General features: G+C 41.8%; 1 protein-coding gene across 1 annotated transcript in view; it reads right to left on the reverse strand.

Annotated features, from left to right (window-relative positions):
* Positions 1 to 22408, reverse strand: part of LOC124619194 (protein unc-93 homolog A-like) — a 271654-nt gene that overhangs the window by 9287 nt on the left and 239959 nt on the right. The window contains exon 5 of the mRNA XM_047145453.1: positions 9269 to 9536. Within this exon, the coding sequence (XP_047001409.1) occupies positions 9269 to 9536 (268 nt within the window). The remainder of the gene's footprint in view (positions 1 to 9268; positions 9537 to 22408) is intronic.

Genomic DNA, 22408 nt, shown 5'->3' on the forward strand with positions numbered 1-22408 from the left:
TGTCGTCCTGCTAGCAAAGGCACTGGAGTCGGTCGTCTGCTCCCATAGCCTATCAACGGCAGATACGTTCGTCGTACATTCCACATTGATTTATGCGGTTATTTCACGCAGTGTTGCTTGTCTATTATCACTAACAACTCTACAAAAACACCGTTGCTCTCGATCGTTAAGTGAAGGCCGTCGGCCACTGTATTGTCCATTGTTGTTGTTGTTGTTGTGGTCTTCAGTCCTGAGGCTGGTTTGATGCAGCTCTCCATGCTACTCTATCCTGTGCAAGCTTCTTCATCTCCCAGTACTTACTGCAACCTACATCCTTCTGAATCTGCTTAGTGTATTCATCTCTTGGTCTCCCTCTACGATTTTTACCCTCCACGCTGCCCTCCAATGCTAAATTTGTGATCCCTTGATGCCTCAAAACATGTCCTACCAACCGATCCCTTCTTCTTGTCAAGTTGTGCCACAAACTCCTCTTCTCCCCAATCCTATTCAATACCTCCTCATTAGTTACGTGATCTACCCACCTTATCTTCAGCATTCTTCTGTAGCACCACATTTCGAAAGCTTCTATTCTCTTCTTGTCCAAACTAGTTATCGTCCATGTTTCACTTCCATACATGTCTACACTCCATACAAATACTTTCAGAAACGACTTCCTGACACTTAAATCTATACTCGACGTTAACAAATTTCTCTTCTTCATAAACGATTTCCTTGCCATTGCCAGTCTACATTTTATATCCTCTCTACTTCGACCATCATCAGTTATTTTACTCCCTAAATAGCAAAACTCCTTTACTACTTTAAGTGTCTCATTTCCTAATCTAATTCTCTCAGCATCACCCGATTTAATTTGACTACATTCCATTATCCTCATTTTGCTTCTGTTGATTTTCATCTTATATCCTCCTTTCAAGACACTGTCCATTCCGTTCAACTGCTCTTTTAAGTCCTTTGCTGTCTCTGACAAAATTACAATGTCATCGGCGAACCTCAAAGTTTTTACTTCTTCTCCATGAATTTTAATACCTACTCCGAATTTTTCTTTTGTTTCCTTTACTGCCTGCTCAATATACAGATTGAATAACTTCGGGGAGAGGCTACAACCCTGTCTCACTCCTTTCCCAACCACTGCTTCCCTTTCATGCCCCTCGACTCTTATAACTGCCATCTGGTTTCTGTACAAATTGTAAATAGCCTTTCGCTCCCTATATTTTACCCCTGCCACCTTCAGAATTTGAAAGAGAGTATTACAGTTAACATTGTCAAAAGCTTTCTCTAAGTCTACAAATGCTAGAAACGTAGGTTTGCCTTTTCTTAATCTTTCTTCTAAGATAAGTCGTAAGGTTAGTATTGCCTCACGTGTTCCAACATTTCTATGGAATCCAAACTGATCTTCCCCGAGGTCCGCTTCTACCAGTTTTTCCATTCGTCTGTAAAGAATTCGCGTTAGTATTTTGCAGCTGTGACTTATTAAACTGATAGTTCGGTAATTTTCACATCCGTCAACACCTGCTTTTTTTGGGATTGGAATTATTATATTCTTCTTGAAGTCTGAGGGTATCTCGCCTGTATCATACATCTTGCTCACCAGATGGTAGAGTTTTGTCATGACTGGCTCTCCCGAGGCCATCAGTAGTTCTAATGGAATGTTGTCTACTCCCGGGGCCTTGTTTCGACTCAGGTCTTTCAGTGCTCTGTCAAACTCTTCACGCAGTATCTTATCTCCCATTTCGTCTTCTTCTACATCCTCTTCCATTTCCATAATATTGTCCTCAAGTACATCGCCCTTGTATAAACCCTCTATATACCCCTTCCACCTTTCTGTCTTCCCTTCTTTGCTTAAAACTGGGTTTCCATCTGAGCTCTTGATATTCATACAAGTGGTTCTCTTCTCTCCAAAGGTCTCTCTAATTTTCCTGTAGGCAGTTTCTATCTTACCCCTAGTGAAACAAGCCTCTACATCCTTATTGTATTGTCCATGGTCAGAGTTAATGCTTGAAATATGGTATTCTGGGCTGACTCTTGACACTTTGGATCTCGGAATATTGAATTCCCTAACGATTTCTGAAATGGAATGTCCCATACATCTAGCTCCAACTTTCACTCCGCGCTCAAAGGTTGTTAATTCCCGTCGTGCGGCCATTATCACGTCGGAATCCTTTTCACATGAATCACATGAGTACAAATGACATCTCCGCCATGGACTGCTCTTTTATACCCCGTATATGCGATACTGTCGCCTTCTGTATAGGTGCGCATTGCTATCCTGTGATTTCTTCTCACCTCAGTGTACAACCTGGATAAGAATCAAGAAGAAACAACAAAAATGCAAGACGAGAAACGTAGTGTTCGGATTAAAAATGGTGTAAGAGATAGGCGTCGTCTTTCTCATTTTCTGTTCAACATGTACATCAAAGAAGCAATGACGGAGTAAAATAAAGGTTCAGCAGTTGGACTGTGTTACAGGACATTCATAATAACATTTGCTGATGATATTTTTATTCTCTGTGCAAGTGAGGAAGAATTAAGGACCTGCTGAATTGAATGAAAAGTTTAATGAGCTCAAAATACGGACTGAGAGTAAACCAAAGAAAGGGGATAATAATGAGATTAGTTGAGAAACTTAACATTATAACTGAGGACCACCTAGTAGGCGAAGTGAAGCGATTCTGTGCAACACAACACTGCAGGGACGAAGCAAGAAGGAGGATATTAGCAAAGGAAAAGAGAGATTATTTGCTAAAAGAAGTCTACTAATATGAAACACTTTATTTGAGGAAGAAATTCCTGGGGGTGAACGCCTGGAGCACGGTATTGTATGTAAGTCCGTCATGGACTGTGGGTAAACTGGAAAAGAAGAGAATGTAAGTGGTGTTACAAACGACCTTGAGAATTAATTTGGCTGATAACATGAGAAAATAGGAGGTGCTTTGCTAAATCTGTAGGATCTGGAATGTGCGGAAAACACTGATTAGAAGAAGGGACTGAATGACAGGATATGTATTAAGCCATCAAGAAATAACTTCCGTGGTACTAGGCATTCATAGATGGCAAAAACGGTAGGGAAACACAGATATCGAAATATACACCACAAATAATCAAGTCGCACTCTGACACAGCCAATCGATCCGGCTCTTATTTGGCAGGTCGCTTGTGTACAACCTAAAATGAAACACTCTGAGATATTTTCACTCCCACACCCCGTTTTTTGGAAAACTACCCTTAACGTTCACGACGCGCAATCGATTCAGAGTTGACGAGATAGGTAGATCATTGAAAGCTGAGCATTTTTCATCAACATATTTTCCCATAAGTCGAGGAAAGAACACGTTTGAAATGATTATCGGTATTGTCGCTGGGTGCGTAAGCGCGGAGTCGGGCAGAAGTAGGCCGAGAGAGTTGTTAGCGACAAGTGGTCAAATGCAGACGCGGTGCTTGGGAATGTAACGAATAAACTGCAAGATTTTAAATACGCGGCCATGCTTATTATGTGGTTGTAATTGGACACAGTACATTTTCATCAAGAGGGATTAATATTCAAGAAGAGTACTGTGGGCTCAAACTTTGTTTTGTGGAGCGACAATAAAGAAGAGCCTGTTGCCATCCATTACCGACGAATAATGGCTTACATCGCATCAGCAGCGACTCATCAAAGTAAGATCCGACTAGTTTCATATTTAGATTGTACAAGGTTAACCAGCGAAGTAGCTTTTCTTAATTGAGTGGCCGAGCGGTTCTAGGCGCTTCAGTCTGAAACAGCGCGGCCGTTACTGTCGCACGTTCGAACCTGCCTCGGGCATGGATGTGTGTGATGTCCTTAGGTTAGTTAGGTTTAAGTAGTTCTAAGTTCTAGGGGACTGATGACCTCACCTGTTAAGTCCCATAGTGCTCAGAACCATTTCTTTCTTAACTGAATAACGGAGTGCTTAGTGCAGCAACTGTTATAGTGTAATTGAACATTACCTCAGTCATTTACCTAATAGGGCTCTGTCTTATCACCATTACTGACTCCAAGAACACCACCAGTGGGGAAGTGATGAGCCTATTCAATTTCGGTGCCTAAAATAAACAAGTGCAGTTTACTAAACCTAGAACTAAATAAAACTGTCATTTAACTGCAGTGAACTCTGTTGCTTGGCAAAACAACTACTTCAAGAATAATGACTAAAAATAAAAGAGTAAAAGCATAATTTAAATGAACGTTGACAAAATATTACTTCAGAATAATACATTTCATGTTTTTGTGTGCATTGCAAACTCTGCTCACACTTGCAAATTACGTGACAGAGTAGCGTAAAATTACGTATCCTTCACTAAATCAAACATTACAAACTTTCCAAGTATTTGTGAACATTTGCATTTCTAAAATCAGCAACAGTTTTCATTACAGTGAGTAACACTAAGTTATTCATTACGTGAAATGTTTTCCAAACAATTAACTTTTACGTGCATGTGTTCAGTACAAATTATTATGCTGGCCTTCTGATTAACGTTAAGTCATGGTATTAATTGTGTTTTTACATATGAGTTCGAGTTAGTACTATTGGTTCCTTTCTCGTCTGATCACAATTCAGTGATTAGTTCGTAATTACAGGCTATAAACAATTAACAATCATACAATAATTTTTGTTCACACAGTGAGATAGCGGCCATTCTTCAGTAATTTGCAATCTAAAATTATAACGGATTTATTCATTTAATCCAGACTTCACTAACTGTATCTTATTTATTCCTTTTATGTCAAAATTTCTTTCGATCATTATCGTGCAAAAGAAGTCGCGCGACAACGATTCGGTTATATCTGCACTTATCCTGATTTTCGTTATTGTCCGGACCAGATGCCTTTCCCAAACAATAGGAAATATTAGGTGCACGTGCCATTTAAAAATCTTAACTAACAGGAAGTGTAGGTCTGTAATAACCTGTATTCAATTCCCAGTTGCATTCCGCAGTTTTTTTTCCCCATTTGTATTTTTCCTCGTCGAAACTGGCGGGAACAGGAGAGTAAATAAGTTAAGTAAATCAATGAGAATAATAACAACATAGACAAGTAAATTTCTCGAACAACTTGGATTAGAAAAGATTTAAAATTTTAAGCCTCGTTGTATGACAATTCCGAGAAAGATGGCTGCTAAGAGGAGCATTCGGCGTACGTTATCGCGTAAGGGAGAAAGATTCATTCTTGTTGCAGTTGGTAGTGTACATAAAATAACGCAGTCGATCAACCCTTCTCGCACTCGGTAATGTACATAAAATAACGCATTCGTACATGATGCAATATTCCATCAGTGTCCGGAAAATTTTTGCCTAGTGTTTTCCCGTGCTTATAAGAAACTAATGATTAATATGGTTCTCGGGGTATAGAAGAGGTCAGTCACTTAACCGATTCGTTAAAAAATGTTTACTTAACTTGCTTCAAATTGGGGAATAAGAAACTAATGATTAATATGGTCCTCAGGGTACAGAAGAGGTCAGTCATTTAACCGACTCGTTAAAAAATGTTTACTTTACTTGCTTCAAATTGGGGAATAGAAAAATTCAATTTACAAAACATATCTTGACAACATTTTACAGCCATGCACATTTTGTCTGATACTCGATTTCTGGGGTGGAAAAACTAACTTTATTTCGAGGCTTCAAAATTACAGTCTGCTTTAGGAAACCCAATGCTAATTGCACAACAGAGCGGATGCAATAACGATCCACAGCATAATTCATAACCTTCAGCAGCGATTTTTCAGACAATGTTATCAATGCGTGGATACATCAAGATTAATTCCCGAAAAAGGAATAGTTTTAAATGTAAGCCAAGTTTGTTTTCTCCCAGAATTTCGGAAGGAATGATGTAATTGTGCGAAGAATGCATTCGTTAGATATTCTTGGTGCCGCGGGTATATTTTTGCTTCGAATGTTTATATTGTTCGAAGAAAATTGAAGACGTTTAACAGAGTGAGTAAAAGACTCATAGTGAAAAAATAAAACAGGATTACATTTTTAATTCTACACAAATCCAAGTCGTTTGAGAAATTTACTTGCCTACTTTGTTATTATTCCTTATTGATTTACTTATCTTACTAACTCGCCTATTTCTACCAGTTTTGACGCGCAAAATATACGAATAAAAAACTTGCAGAATACAACTGAGAATCGAAAGCACGTTCTCCAAGCCAGATGCCTTGGTCGCTACGCAAGCGGCGCTTTCGTTTAACGCGGGAGTTGGAAAAGTTTCTGTGCGTTTGCGGACCCTGTGTAAGCTGACGAAAAATGCTCAGTTTTCAATTATCTACCGATACCGTCAATTGAGCCTATTGCACGTAATGAAATTTTAGGGTAGTTTCCTCAAAAAATGGGGAACGAGGTTGGGCCAAAATGTCTTAGTCTTTCATTTTATATTATACACAAGCGACTTGCCGAATATAGGCCGAATCGGTTGGTTGTGTCTGTGGGGGTAGGGAAGGTCGTAGCAAGTTGTATCAAACAAGTTAAGGCTGATAAAAAATTCAGAACGCAATAACTCGGTTAAAATAAACGTTGACCCATCATCTTGATGTCGTTTTAAATAGGAAGGATTAATAATTCTGCCATCAAACCTAAGGAATTCCTTGCGGCAGGACGTCGGGAGTTGCCCACCTACAAAATGAATGCTGTTTCTGCCAGGATTGTAAGGTAACGGGAGAGCTAATGAAAGTTTAGAATGCAGAAGATAGATATTGACAGAACTGAGGTTATGAAAGCGGTTTCTGAATAGCAGTTAGATAGCTCAACCGGTAAGGCCATTGACAGCGAAACAGTTTGGGTTTGTACCCCTGTGCAGCAGACAATTCTCACCCTCCAGGAAATTTCGTAACGGCTCTCACTTCACTGCAGAAGGAATGATTCGTTCGAGAATATTCCCATTTCACGTAACTGCCGTCGTTACGTAGTAGCGCATTTAGATATTGTTCTCTTCTTCGAAGCATCTCCAGAGGTAATTTTTACATACGTGTCGCAATCGAACTGTGTTTGGTTCTTCTATACAGCCCAAGGTGTCCCTTTCTTGGCGTTGGGTTGCACATTTCGCACCTATAGTTCAAAGTTGTAGTTATTCTACTTTATTATTTTACAGACATACTAGTAATATAACTGAAATGCGCGTAACACAATGCCAAGAAAAGGACATCTTGGACTGTACTGATCACGACACGTATGTAAAAAGAAGCAATGAAGGTACTTCGAAAATAAAAGTAGCAAAATGCGCCTGACAACCCAAAAAAGTCCCTCATTTAGTCGCAGAAAGAAAATTTACAACTCAATAGGTTAGAAGTGAGACACTAAAACTAGTACACGACTTTTAATTTTTTGGCCATAATATAACCGACGACGGCCGATGCAGAAAGGATATAAAATACAGACAACACAAAGAAAAGCATTTCTGAAAAGGACTGGCCGCTCGGTTACAGGCTCCATGTAACGGATTGCACGGCCCCTCCCGCTGGAGGCTCCAGTCCTCCCTCAGGCATGTGTGTGTGTGTGTGTGTGTGTGTGTGTGTGTGTTGTTCTTAGCATACGTTAGTTTCAATAGTGTGTAAGTTTAGGAACCGATGACCTCAGCAGTTTGGTCCTTAATGATTCACAAACATTTGAACATTTTTTTTTTTTAAACGGACTAATATTTTGACATGTAATATAAATTAACTGCGAGGAAGTAATTTCTGGAAGTATTTGTATGGAGTGGAGCCTTATATGGAAATGAAAGGTGGACAATAAGCAGTACAGACAAGAAGAGAATAGAAGCTAATGAAATATGGTGTTATATACGAATGCTGCAGATTGGATGAATACATCGAATATATGATGAAGAGATACTGAAGTGAATTGGGGAGTGAAAAGTGTTAGGGGACAACTTAACTAAAATAAGGGATCGATTGTCAGGACACATCTGATGGCATCAAGGAATCGTCTATTTGATTTTTGAGGATAGTGTGAGGGGTGAAAATTGTAGATGGATACCAAGGGTTTTGTACAGTAAACAGGTTCAAGTGGCTGTACGGTCCTGCAGTTGTGCTGAGATGAAGTGTGTTGTACAAGACACACTAGCATGGAGAGCTGGATCAGTCCAACCTTCGGACTGAAAACAACGATGACAATGAAACTTCCTGGCAGATTAAAACTGTGTGCCGGACCGAGATTCGAACTCGGGACCTTTGCCTTTCGCGGGCAAGTGCTCTACCAACTGAGATACCCAAGCGCGACTCACGTCCCGTCCTCACAGCTTTACTTCTGCCAGTATCTCGTCTCCTACCTTCCAAACTTTACGGAATCTCTCCTGCGAACCTTGCGGAACTAGCACTCCTGAAAAAAAGGATATTGCGGAGACATGGCTTGGCCACAGTCTGGGGGATGTTTCCAGAATGAGATTTTCGCTCTGCAGCGGAGTGTGCGCTGATATGAAACTTCCTGGCAGATTAAAACTGTGGCCGGTCGGTGTGGCCGTGCGGTTCTAGGCGCTTCAGTCTGGAACCGCGTGACCGCTACGGTCGCAGGTTCGAATCCTGTCTCGGGCATGGATGTGTGTGATGTCCTTAGGTTAGTTCGGTTTAATTAGTTCTAAGTTCTAGGGGACTGATGACCTCAGAAGTTAAGTCGCATAGTGCTCAGAGCCATTTTTTTTTTAAACTGTGTTCCGGACCGAGACTCGAACTTGGGACTTTTGTCTTCCGCGGGCAAGTGCTCTACCACCTTTTTTTTTCGTTTTGTTCGTTATTGATCGGTGTCTTTGGACGTTGCGGACGTCACATGACATCCGTTAAAGTTCGTTTGTTGGTCCTTTCACTCAGTTTTTTTATTACTGAGGCCAAGCAGCTCTCTGACAGAACACGCTGAGCTACCGTGCCGGCTAAACCTTCTGAGCTACCCAAGCACGACTCACGCCCCGTCCTCACCGCCTTACTTCTGTCAGTACCTCATCTCCTACCTTCCAAACTTTATGGAAGCTCTCCTGCGAACCTTGCAGAACTAGCACTCCTGAAGGAAAGGATAAATGCGGAGACATGGCTTGGCCACAGCCTGGGGAATTTTCCAGAATGAGATTTTCACTCTGCAGCGGAGTGAAAATCTCATTCTGGAACGATGACAATGACGACGACAACGACATACCATTATAGAATATTTTACTCCCGCAAATGTCCGCAGGCTTTAGTTACTCTAGAGGACGTCTCTTAGTCCTCAGTACACTGAAAAACAATGGTCTGTGTCACTGATTCCCAGACAGGGTGAGAGGTAGGCTCACCGTTGACGACGAGAAAGGCGCTGTCAGTGACCCCCCAGAATGAGACGAAGATGAAGAAGGCGGCGGTGCTGACGGTGGGGTCGGGCTGCCAGAAGAAGAGTGTCACCAGGATGGGCGCGTAGAACAGCAGATAGATGGAGATGACGACGACGCGGCCCACGGACTTGGACACCCAGCTCACCACGGCCGAGGACGCGCAGTTGACGGCGCCGTAGCACATCAGCACGTAGCCGATGTGCGGGATCCCCCACGAGCACGACACGTACGCCTGCAAGAGAGCCAGCTCGTCGAAGCACATCGGGATCTTACAGTGTGTCACATCTGTACGACGTAGATATTTCTCGCATACTTACATATAAAATAAAGAACTGTATGGTTGTACAATATTTCTGGTTCTCTAAGTTTTGCGAAACAGTCACTTAAAACTAAAAAACCCGGCCAAGTGTTAGTAGGACTGGCGCTCTGAGAGTTCCATACAAACTTAATTATATATGCAGGTAGTTCATTTATAGTTCAAATGGTTCAAATGGCTCTGAGCACTATGGGACTCAACTGCTGAGGTCATTAGTCCCCTAGAACTTAGAACTAGTTAAACCTAACTAACCTAAGGACATCACAAACATCCATGCCCGAGGCAGGATTCGAACCTACGACCGTAGCGGTCACGCGGTTCCAGACTGCAGCGCCTTTAACCGCACGGCCACTTCGGCCGGCTCATTTATAGTTTTTGATGAGTGAGTTTGTGAGTATCAAAATATGTGACATACACTACTGGCCATTAAAATTGCTACACCACGAAGACGACGTGCTACAGACGCGAAATTTAACCGACAGGAAGAAGATACTGTGATATGAAAATGATTAGCTTTTCAGAGCATTCACACAAGGTTGGCGACACCTACAACGTGCTGACATGAGGAAAGTTTCCAACCGATTTCTAATACACAAACAGCAGTTGACCGGCGTTGCCTGGTGAAACATTGTTGTGATGTCTCGTGCAAGGAGGAGAAATGCGTACCATCACGTTTCCGACTTTGATAAAGGTCGGATTGCAGCCTATCGCGATTGCGGTTTATCGTGTCGCGACATTGCTGCTCGCGTTGGTCGAGATCCAATGGCTGTTGGCAGAAAATGGAATCGGTGGGTTCAGGAGGGTAATACGGAACGCCGAGCTGGATCCCAACGGCCTCGTATCGCTAGCAATCGAGATGACAGGCATCTTATCCGCATAGCTGTAACGGATCATGCAGCCTCGTCTCGATCCTTGAGTCAACAGATGGGGACGTTTGCAAGACATCAACCATCTGCACAAACAGTTCGACGACGTTTGCAGCAGCATGGACTATCAGCTCAGTGACCATGGCTGCTGTTACCCTTGACGCTGCATCACAGACAGGAGCGCCTGCGATGGTGTACTCAACGACGAACCTGGGTGCACGAATGGCAAAATGTCATTTTTTTCGGGTGAATCCAAGTTCTGTTTACAGCACCATGATGGTCGCATCCGTGTTTGGCGACATCGCGGTGAACACACATTGGAAGCGTGTATTCGTCATCACCATACTGGCGTATCACCCGGCGTGATGGTATGGGGTGCCATTGGTTACACGTCTCGGTCACCTCTTGTTCGCATTGACGGCACTTTGAACAGTGGACGTTACATTTCAGATGTGTTACGAACCGCGGCTCTACATTCGATCCCTGCGAAACCCTACATTTCAGCAGGATAATGCACAATCGCATGTTGCAGGTCCTGTACGGGCCTTTCTGGATACAGAAAATGTTCGACTGCTGCCTGGCCAGCACATTCTCCAGATCTCTCACCAATTGAAAAGGTCTAGTCAATGGTGGCCGAGCAACTGGCTCGTCACAATACGTCAGTCACTACTCTTGATGAACTGTGGTATCGTGTTGAACTTACATGGGCAGCTGTACCTGTACACGCCATACAAGCTCTGTTTGACTCAATGCCCAGGCGTATCAAGTCCGTTAATACGGCCAGAGGTGGTTGTTCTGGGTACTGATTTCTCAGGATGTATGCACCCAAATTGCGTGTAAATGTAATCACATGTCCGTTCTAGTATAATATATTTGTCTAATGAATAGCCGTTTATCATCTGCATTTCTCCTTGGTGTAGCAATTTTAATGGCCAGTAGTGTAGCTATGAAAGTTTATGAAGTGCAACAACAGTAGTGTACATTGATTGTATTGACTTAGAAGCTTTTAAGTGTTTTAAACCGCCGAGGGACCGTAGATCTTATTATTTGACACCAATTTCAACTTCCTGAGAAAAAGGAGCCTTAACAGACGAACAGATGGACAAAAAAATGGCAAAAAATATTTTTATGCGATGTAATTACAAATTAACAATGTTCGGCCTTTTTCCTTCACTTGTGCTGTGGAACCTTGGTTCTTGCTAAATTTCATGATTCTACATCAACGGCAAGTCCCCCATAGGTTTTGATGGGTGAGTTTGCGAGTATCAAAATATTACATAAACAGCTATATCTTTTGCATTGATTTAGAAGCTCAAATTTTTTATGCATGATCTAAGAGAAATACTGATCTCAGCGGCAAAGCCGGCAAGTGAAAATTTGTGCCGGACCGAGACTCGAACCAGGATTTACGCGAGTGGTCGTCTTAGCGGCTGTGGCTGTGCGGACACGCTTTCTGTTCAACCCAAGGTCTCAACTTGCCGCACACTACGCGTGTAGCGCCCACTGTCCATTGTCCTCATTGCTTGCAGTCTTACCTCACTCCGCACTGAAGTTATCATTTCGAGAGGATATTTGTTTTATATCGTAGGCATTGTTTAAGATGGTACGTTTCCAAATCCCACCCATAAGGCGGTGAAATAGGTGATGAAAGAGTTTTTGAAACCATGTCGCTATTAATGCAATTTTGAAGCTAGAAATACGAAAATTGGTATTTAGTTTCCTGGCCAGAAGTAAAGAAATATGAGTTTAAACATTTTTGGAAATTTAACCCCTATAGGCGTGAAATAGTTGGTGAAATCTTTTTTTAAATCAAATCATTATTAAAGACTTACTAAAGCATTTTTAGATACATTTATGAAAACTGGTAGTTGACTTCTCGGCTGGATATAAAATATGTGTGTTTCAGTGTTTTTGGAAATTCAGCCTTATAAGGGGGTGAAAGTTTTCATGGAAATATATCATTATGAAAACATTTTCAAAGGTAAATCTATGAAACTTTGTAATTATCTTCTCGATTAAATTCACTGACTCATCACCACCTAGCCCAAAACTCGTAAGGGCAGAACTTGAAACTTGGAAAGGGTGTTGATCTTGTGCTCCAGGCATCATTTAGCAAGGGATTGTTCGAAATTCTACTCCTAAGGGGCTGAAGTAGGGGATGAGAGGATTTTTAAAAATATGTCGCTACTAATGCAATTTTGAATTACGAAAACTGGTATTTAGATTATCGGTCAGAAATAAAAAAATACGTGTCCAGTATTTTTGGAAATTCAACCACTAACGGGAATACAGTTGGTGAAAGTTTTTTAAACATAAATCGTTTCTCAGGTACGAATAAAGCGTTTTTAAAGCTACATCAATGAAAATGGGTATTTAATTTCTCTTTTAGATATACAAATTATGTTGTCCAGTGTTTCAGGAAATTCAACCTCTAAGGGGGTGAAGCAGGGGATGAAAATTTTTATGATAATATATCATTATGAAAGCATTTTTTAAGTTAAAGCTAAGACTGATTAATTGATTTGGGAGGAGATTCCGTTGGATTAGAGAAGGAAGAGGAAATAGGTCGGCCGCGCCCTTTCAAAGGAACCATTCTGGTATTTGCCTGAAGCGATTTTAGGGAAATTCTGGAAAACCTAAATCAGGATGGCCGAAAGCGGGTTCGAACCGTTGTCCTCCCGAAAGGGAGTCCTGTGTTAAAGGTAAGAATATTTGTATTTTTCTTGTCAGTTAAAAATAAAAAAACAACGTATTTAATTGTTTTTGGAAATTACTTTTGTTTTTGGAAGTCCGTAAAATAGGGGATGAGAATTTTTACGGAAATTTTTCGTTAATAAAGAATTTTTGAAACAAAATCTTTGTAAATTTGTATTTGGCTTGTTGGTTAGAAATAAAAATTACGTGTTTGAGGTTTTTTTTTTTTTTTTTTTTTTTTTTTTTTTTTTTTTTTTTTTTTTTTTTTTTTTTTTTTTTTAGGAAGACAGCACCCAAGAAGGTGAAATAGGGCATAAATTTTTATAAAAATATTTCGTTGCGTTAAAACATTTTTAAAGTTAAATGAATGAAATTCTGTATTTTACTTTTAAAGAAATATATGTTAGAGGATGAAAGTTTCTGTGGAAATTTCACCACAAGAACTCAAAAGGCAAGGTTAACACAGACTGCGGCTCTCTCTTGTACAATCGCTGTTTGGCCAGAAGTACATTCGGAAAAGACCATTGTTCTATGGCCTTAATTAGCTTGCAAAGTTTACAAGACGTAGCAATTTGTGAACGATATAAAAATTCAAAAATGGTTCAGATGGCTCTGAGCACTATGGGACTCAACATCTGAGGTCATCAGTCCCCTAGAACTGAGAACTACTTAAACCTAACTAACCTAAGGACATCACACACGTCCATGCCCGAGGCAGGATTCGAACCTGCGACCGTAGTGGTCGCGCAGTTCCAGACTGTAGCGCCTAGAACCTCTCGGCCACTCCGGCCGGCTATAAAAATTCGATTAATGGAAAACATTTTTTTTTTTTTTTTTTTTTGTACGCCAAGGGACCGTATACCTGAATATTTGACATAAACTTCAACTTGATACCTCTACTCGCTCCTGAGAAAATTCCCTTATTGATGTAATTTATAGACTGATTTTTGTAGCTCATCTTCACTTACTTCAAAACTGTAACATCATTTGCGTACATAAGTACCGATTGTTGCAATCAGACTTCCCTATTTAACACGTTATAACACAGAAACTAATTACCGCACGAGAACCAGACTTGGTAACATTAAGTTCAATGGCATGGGAAAGAGAAATAATGCAGAGTCAGTTCAACTGAAACACCTTTAATGTGCTGATACGGTACATCATACCATTACATACCGATACCATTACTGCTACAAAAGCTGCGCAATATGGCGCCCATCAGTGCCCAGGAGAGCCGGCCAGTGTGGCCGAGCGGTTCTAGCGCTTCAGTCTGGAACCGCGCGACCGCAACGGTCGCAGGTTCGAATCCTGCCTCGGGCATGGATGTCTGTGATGTCCTTATGTTAGTTAGGTCTGAGTAGTTCTAAGTTCTAGGGGACTGGTGACCTCAGATGTTAAGTCCCATAGTGCTCAGAGCCATTTGAACCATTTCTGAAGTGCCCAGGAGAGTCTGAAAGCGCAAGATTGCACTCTGCACAGCAGAACGAAGCATGTCCGTAGGTATGCTGGCTATGTCTCTTGATATGATACGCTTTATATAAGCACATGTGTGAATGTTCCTGGTAAACCCTATCCTTCAGGTACCCCCACAACCAGAAATCAAACGGAGTGAGGTGACCGTACTGGCCAAGCATTTGGAAACTATAGGGTGATAATTCGATGATTTCCAAATGTGTTTCGGAGAAGCAGGCGAACTTCACGAGTGATGTGCGGTGGGGCCCCATCTTGGATGAAAATTATTGAGTTCAATGCGTCTCTCTCCTGTAGGGCGGGTATAACATGCTGGCGAAGCATATCGCAGTAACGCTGGTCAGTCAGACTGCACGGCTTTGATCCTTGAGCGCCAACCAGTTAAAAAAAGAATGGGCCAATGATGAACGTAGCAGTGAAGCCACACAGAGTAACTTCATGCACAATGACTGGAGAGGAAGATCCTCGCACTGGGCAATTCTCTGTGTTCACCTCACCCGTCAGAGAAAAATGAGTTTCGTCTGCCAATAGGAGGGTCCATGGCCAGCCTTCGTCAATCCTTGAGAGAAAGTGGAGAGCAAAGTCAACACGTCATTCTGCGTCCTTCTGACAGCTGCTGTACGATATGGGTCTTGTACGGATACATTTTGAGAATGGTTCGAAGCTCCTCCCGTACAGTGGGCCACGGGATGTTCAACTGTCGTGACACAGCACGCTCGTTGCCTGACGATTGGGAATTGTGCGCGCGTTGTCTGCCTATGGTGTGCGTACTGGAAGACCTTCGGTACACACACGATCAGATTATTTGACTTGTCGCTCTAGGCGAGTGTCAGCAATATGTCTCGTGGTCTTATCGTGGCGTGTTTATCTTCTGCCGTTAGGTCAGACGATAGAAATGCCACTTGCACGCTTAGAGTAGCAGATTGACGGTGACCAACTTTAAACAGAACTTGATTAATTTTCAAACACATTTATTAAAATAATAACCATCATAAAAATAACTTAACTTGGTTCTGGATGCTATTTACAATCGACAATCTGAAGTTCCTTTGGTCTTGGTGCGTTAATCTTGTTCTCACATATCTCTGATACTTGACAAAGTGTCTATACATTTCTCTTCATGGCTATGTACAGGAATATGATAATCTTATTAGGCGCAGACTGAAACTTGACTATGGACTAATGCAGACTAATGCAGACTGACGCAGACTGATGCAGACTAATTAATCGGAGGTCTGCACACTCGTTATAATACCTCGCGCGTTCAGGTATCACTGCGCGAGTGTGATCCGCGAGGAGAAAAGGTTCTACGTTAGCTGCAATCTCATTGGCTGCTTTAGATATTAATACGCGAATCGGCGGAAGCAGAATTTGGTCCGTCTCTAAGACAGCGCCATCTCGTAGTGCGGAGACGGACTCGCGCTGCGCCTGCGCTGTGGTGCTCAGCGGGGCGCGCTCTAGTGGGAAAGTTGTGTACGCGCTGACTACGCGGAACTATGTACATAACACTGCCGTAACAGCGGTTTCATCAACCACCTGTGGTGCAACGAGTCGTCAGCCTCTTCCCAGAGCGACGCCCAGTTCTCCACTTGATTCGAACGTCTTCACCATGCTCCGCACAGCAAGCAGAAAGAGGACCCTTCCAAATCCTTTCACCGCGCGTAGTGACCGCGTGGTTAGAGTTGCCCTGTCACGGATTGCGCGGCACCTCCCGCCGGAGATTCGAGTTCTCCCTCGGGCGTGGGTGCCTGTGTGTTGATCTAAGCGTAAGTTAGTTTACGTAGTGTGTAAGTCTAGGACCGATGACCTCAGCAGTTTGGTCCCTTAGGAATTCACACACACTCCGTAATTCTTTCATCCGGCGATATTCGCGAAGTGCATCTGCGGCATTACTGTTGAGTTTCACCCATAATGCCCTGCTCCTTTAGTCTAAGCTCATGCTGACACGTCACCAAGTGCACTGCGACTAATCAGGTGTGTGAGACTATGAATCACTATGACAGATCACGGCACCTGGTGGTTATGGTTGGAACTGGACGGTTACGCTGTGACGCATGGACAGCATGCACTCCATACTCTCGACATTAATGTTACCAAGTTTGGTACTCGTACGGTAATTGGTTTCCACATTGTAACTTGTTAAATAGGGAAAGTTTAATTATAACCACCCAGTATAATAACATATTTATTTCTACTAATCAGTATACTCAGATTTACATTCTTACTAAAGTTCTTACTCAAGTCATTTGTTGTTGTTGTGGTCTTCAGCCCAGAGACTGGTTTGATGCAGCTCTCCATACTACTCTATCCTGTGCAAGCTTCTTCATCTCCCAGTACCTACTGCAATCTACATCCTTATGAATCTGCTTAGTGTATTCATCTCTTGGTCTCCCTCTACGATATTTACCCTCCACGCTGCCCTCCAATACTAAATTGGTGATCCCATGATGCCTCAGAACATGTCCAACCAACCGATCGCTTCTTCTAGTCAAGTTGTGTCACAAATTTCTCCTCTCTGTAATTCTGTTCAATACCTCCTCATTAGTTAAGTGATCTACCCATCTAATCTTCAGCATTCTTCTGTAGCACCAGATTTCGAAAGCTTCTATTCTCTTCTTGTCCAAACTATTTATCGTCCACGTTTCACTTGCATACCTGGTCACACTCCATACAAATACGTACAGAAATGACTTCCTGACACTTAAATCTATACTCGATGTTAACAAATTTCTCTTCTTCAGAAACGCTTTCCTTGCCATTGTCAGTCTACATTTCATATCCTCTCTACTTCGACCATCATCATTTATTTTGCTCCCCAAATAGTAAAACTCCTTTACTACTTTAAGCGTCTCATTTCCTAATCTAATGCCCTCAGCATCACCCGATTTAATTCGACTACATTCCATCATCCTCGTTTTGCTTTTGTTGGTGTTCATCTTATATCCTCCTTTCAAGACACTGTCCATTCCTTTCAGTTGCTCTTCCAGGTCCTTTGCTGTCTCTGACAGAATTACAAAGTCATCGATGAACCTCAAAGTTTTTATTTCTTCTCCATGGATTTTAATACCTACTCCGAATTTTTCTTTTGTTTCCTTTACTGCTTGCTCAATATACAGATCGAATAATATCAGGGAGAGGCTACTACCCTGTCTCACTCCCTTTCCAACCACTGCTTCCCTTTCATGCCCCTCGACTCTTATAACTACCATCTGGTTTCTGTACAAATTGTAAATAGCCTTTCGCTCCCTGTATTTTACTCCTACCACCTTCAGAATGTGAAAAAGAGTATTCCAGTCAACATTGTCAAAAGCTTTCTCTAAGTCTACAAATTTTGCTAGAAACGTAGGTTTGCCTTTCCTTAATCTATTTTCTAAGATAAGTCGAAGGGTCAGTATTGACTCACGTGTTCCATCATTTCTACGGAATCCAAACTGATCTTCCCCAAGGTCAGCTTCTACCAGTTTTTTCCATTCGTCTGTAAAGAATTAGTGTTAGTATTTTGCAGCCATGGTTTATTAAACTGATAGATCGGTAATTTTCACATCTGTCAGCACCTGATTTCTTTGGGATTGGAATTATTATATTCTTCTTGAAGTCTGAGCGTATTTCGCCTGTCTCATACATCTTGCTCACCAGGTGGTAGAGTTTTGTCAGGACTGGCTCTCCCAAGACCGCCAGTAGTTCTAATGGAATGTTGTCTACTCCGGGGGCCTTGTCTCGACTCAGGTCTTTCAGTGCTCTGTCAAACTCCTCACGCAGTATTGTATCTCCCATTTCATCTACCTCCTCTTCCATTTCCATAATATTGACCTGAAGTACATCACCCTTGTACAGACTACATACTCCTTCCACCTTCCTGCTTTCTTTGCTTAGAACTGGGTTTCCATCTGAGCTTTTGATATTCATACAAGTGGTTCTCGTTTCACCAAAAGTCTCTTTAATTTTCCTGTAGGCAGTATCTATCTTACCCCTAGTGATATGCGCCTCTACATCCTTACATTTGTCCTCTAGACATCCCTGCTTAGCCATTTTGCACTTCCTGTCGATCTCATTTTTAAGATGTTTGTATTCCTTTTGGCCAGCTTCATTTACTGCATTTTTATATTTTCTCCTTACAACAATTAAATTCAATATATTTTCTGTTACCCAAGGATTTCTAATAGCCCTCGTCTTCCTACTTGATCCTCTGCAACCTTCACTATTTCATCCCTCAAAGCTACCCATTCTTCTTCTACTGTATTTCTTTCCCCCATTCTGCTCAATCGTTCCCCAATGCTCTCCCTGAAACTCTCTACAACCTCTGGTTCTGTCAGTTTATCCAGATCCCGACTCCTTAAATTCCCACCTTTCTGCAGTTTTTTCAGTTTTAATCTACAGTTCATAACCAATAGATTGTGGTCAGAGTACACATCTGCCCCTGAAAATACCTTACAATTTAAAACCTGGTTCCTAAATCTCTGTCTTACCATTAGATAATCTATCTGAAACCTGTCAGTATCTCCAGGCTTCTTCCACGTATACAACCTTCTTTCGTGATTCTTGAACCAAGTGTTAGACATGATTAAGTTATGCTCTGTGCAAAATACTACCAGGCGGCTTCCTCTTTCGTTTCTCACCCCCATTCCATATTCACCTGCTGCGTTTCCTTCTTTTTTTCCTACTACCGAATTCCAGTCACCCATGACTATTAAATTTTCATCTTCCTTCACTATCTGAATAACGTCTTTTATCTCATCATACATTTCATCAATCTCTTCGTCATCTGTGGAGCTAGTTGGCATATAAACTTGTACTACGGTGGTAGGCGTGGGCTTCGTATCTATCTTCGCCACAATAATGCGTTCACTATGCTGTTTGTAGTAGCTTACCCACACTCCTATTTTTTTTATTCATTATTATACCTACTCCTGCATTACCCCTATTTGATTTTGTATTGATAACCCTGTATTCACCTGACCAGGAGTCTTGTTCCTCCTGCCACCGAACTTCACTAATTCCCACTATAACTTTAACCTATCCATTTCCCTTTTTAAATTTTCTAACCTACCTGCCCGATTAAGGGATCTGGCATTCCATGCTCCGATCCGTAGAACGCCAGTTTTCTTTCTTCTGATATCGACGTCCTCCTGAGTAGTCCCCGTCCGAAGATCCGAATGGGGGACTATTTTACCTCCGGAATATTTTACCCATGAGGGCGCCACCATCATTTAATCATACAGTAAAGCTGCATGCCCTCGGGAAAAATTACGGCCGTAGTTTCCCCTTGCTTTCAGCCGTTCGCAGCACCAGCACTGAAAGGCCGTTTTGGTTATTGTTACAAGGCCAGATCAGTCAGTCATCCAGACTGTTGCCCTTGCAACTACTGAAAAGGCTGCTGCCCCTCTTCAGGAACCACACGTTTGTCTGGCCTCTCAACAGATACCCCTCCGTTGTGGTTGCACCTACGGTACGGTTATCTGTATCGCTGAGGCACGCAAGCCTCCCCACCAACGGCAAGGTCCATGGTTCATTGGGGGGGGGGGGGGGGAGGATCGAGTCATTTATATATACATTAATAAGGTTGGTGACAAGATACAGCGTTGTGTGAGTCCCTTATTGGTAGCGATTCCTTCTGTTTTATTATTGCCACGTTTTATTTTTATGTCAGTATATAAGCTTTCTACAGCTTCAGTAAGATGTCTAGTACATCCAGCGTTATGTCCCTCAGTTTGTTTCTGTTCACACTGTCAAAAGCTTTTTCGAAGCAAATGAAAGCTATGTGTTTCTAAGTTGACTTGTCGTTGTTCCTAAGAAATTTTTGTTTGTTAAATATATTATCACTGCATGAATGGCCTTTCTGCAATCCACATTGTTCTTCTAATAGGAGAGTCTCTGTTATGGCTCTTAAACTATTATTGATTATTTTTGCAAATATTTTATAGGCTGAGCTTAGGAGACAAATTCCTCTATAGTTTTCACAATTGTTTCTTTGAATTTTTAAGAAATTGATATTACTTCTGATATTTACCAAGAATTTGGTATTTTAGAACAGTGTCAATATTCATTAAATAAATGTAATAATCTAAAATTGCAAAAGAGGCCAGCATAGTTTAATGCTATCTGGTCCACGTGCTTTCCTGTTCTTAGTAATTTATAAAACTACTGGTGATTCTTCTACCATTACGTGATGCGATCCCCTCCTTATCCTTGAATTCTGGATCTTCTATCAGCCACAATATTTTATAAAATTCTTTCCACTGATCTTCGTTAATTATATTTAGTTCTGCAGTATCTTTCTCCGTTCTGTTTAAGTATTTCATTATTTACAGACTAAAGTTTGCGTCCCTCGTATATCTTGTTCTGCTTTAGTTATAAAATGATTCCATGCTTACACTACCCTTCAGTTCCTGGCGTTTTATTCTGCAGGGCTTTTCTTTATGGGATCTATCGTTTCCTTCAATGGTCTGTGAGATAACTTAATTGCAAACCCTTAATCATTCCTTTTTCCTTAAGTTCTTATTTTTCCTCAGTGCCTCATATGCCGCTCTTTCTATCCATTCTTTGTCCGCTTTGTTAGCTGAGCGGTCAGCGCGTCTGACTGCCGTGCATGGGGCTCGGTTTCGATTCCCGGCCAGATTAGGGATTTTCTCCGCAGGGGGCTGGGTGTTGTGTTGTTTTCATCACCATCGACATGCAAGGCGCCCATTGCAGCGTCAACTGGAAAGGCATGTAACTTAGCGAGCGAACTTCCCCGTGTGGAGATTCCCGGCGGTCACTGCCATACGATCATTTAATTTTTTATGCATTCTTTAATATTTTGCTTTTCTTTCTCTATATCCTAAACAGTTATAGAGTCTAGCAAATATTTCTGTTGCCGAATTTGATAAAATTTCCTGATACTTTCTTGTTCCAGACGGTATCCCTTAAAGACACATGTTTGTGTTCTCTGTATAGCACTGTACAGTAACCAAGATCTGTTGTGCATTTCAACTTCTTTTTTGTTTCTACTGCAATAGCTATATGTTTTATTTCTTAATTTATATTCTAGCTCCATTTCCTCGTTTCCAATCCCTGTTAAGTTCTATGCACCAATTTTCATTCTATCCGTAATACCTAATCATTTATTCTTGACGTGCCGAGGTTATCTCCATGATCCATCCTTTTTCATCTGAGGCTGTGAATTGTGAAGAGAGCCAGTATGTATAAAGTCTCCGGGCAGCTTTACGATCGTTTTGCAGGTTAAGCTTGGTGATGGGGCTGCCACCTCACAGCTTCCAAGCCCGCTGAGTAATATTTCGGATTACTATTCCTAGCAGAGATCACTTCAGTGCAGTCCGCCCCCGATAGCTGACGGATTGCCAGTCCTCTGGGCCCGGGTTCGATTCCCGGCTGGGTCGGAGAATTTTCTCCGTCCAGGGACTGGGTGTTGTGCTGTCGTCATCATCATCCTATCATCCTCATCGACTGCAGGTCACCGAAGGGGGGGAGGGGGGGGGCTAGCCATACGATAAAATAAAATAAATAGAGTCACTGCAGGCAGATCACGAATCCTGCCAATTGCGTCTGCCTAGGAACGGTAATCCGAAGTATTACTTCCTCTGTTGTCTATTGTAATCAGCTAATTAGTGTGTAATATCGGAGCACTCATTAGAATTTCCTGTGGGAACATGCAGTCTACCCCAGCTCACAAGGAGATCGCACTTATTTGCCATCACGAACTTCGTCAAAAATTTGTGGTTTGTGCAGGGCTTAGCCAGAAATGAAAGTGACAAAAGA

Source organism: Schistocerca americana, chromosome 1 (genome assembly GCF_021461395.2).
Source record: "Schistocerca americana isolate TAMUIC-IGC-003095 chromosome 1, iqSchAmer2.1, whole genome shotgun sequence".
NCBI classification, from domain to species: domain Eukaryota; kingdom Metazoa; phylum Arthropoda; class Insecta; order Orthoptera; family Acrididae; genus Schistocerca; species Schistocerca americana.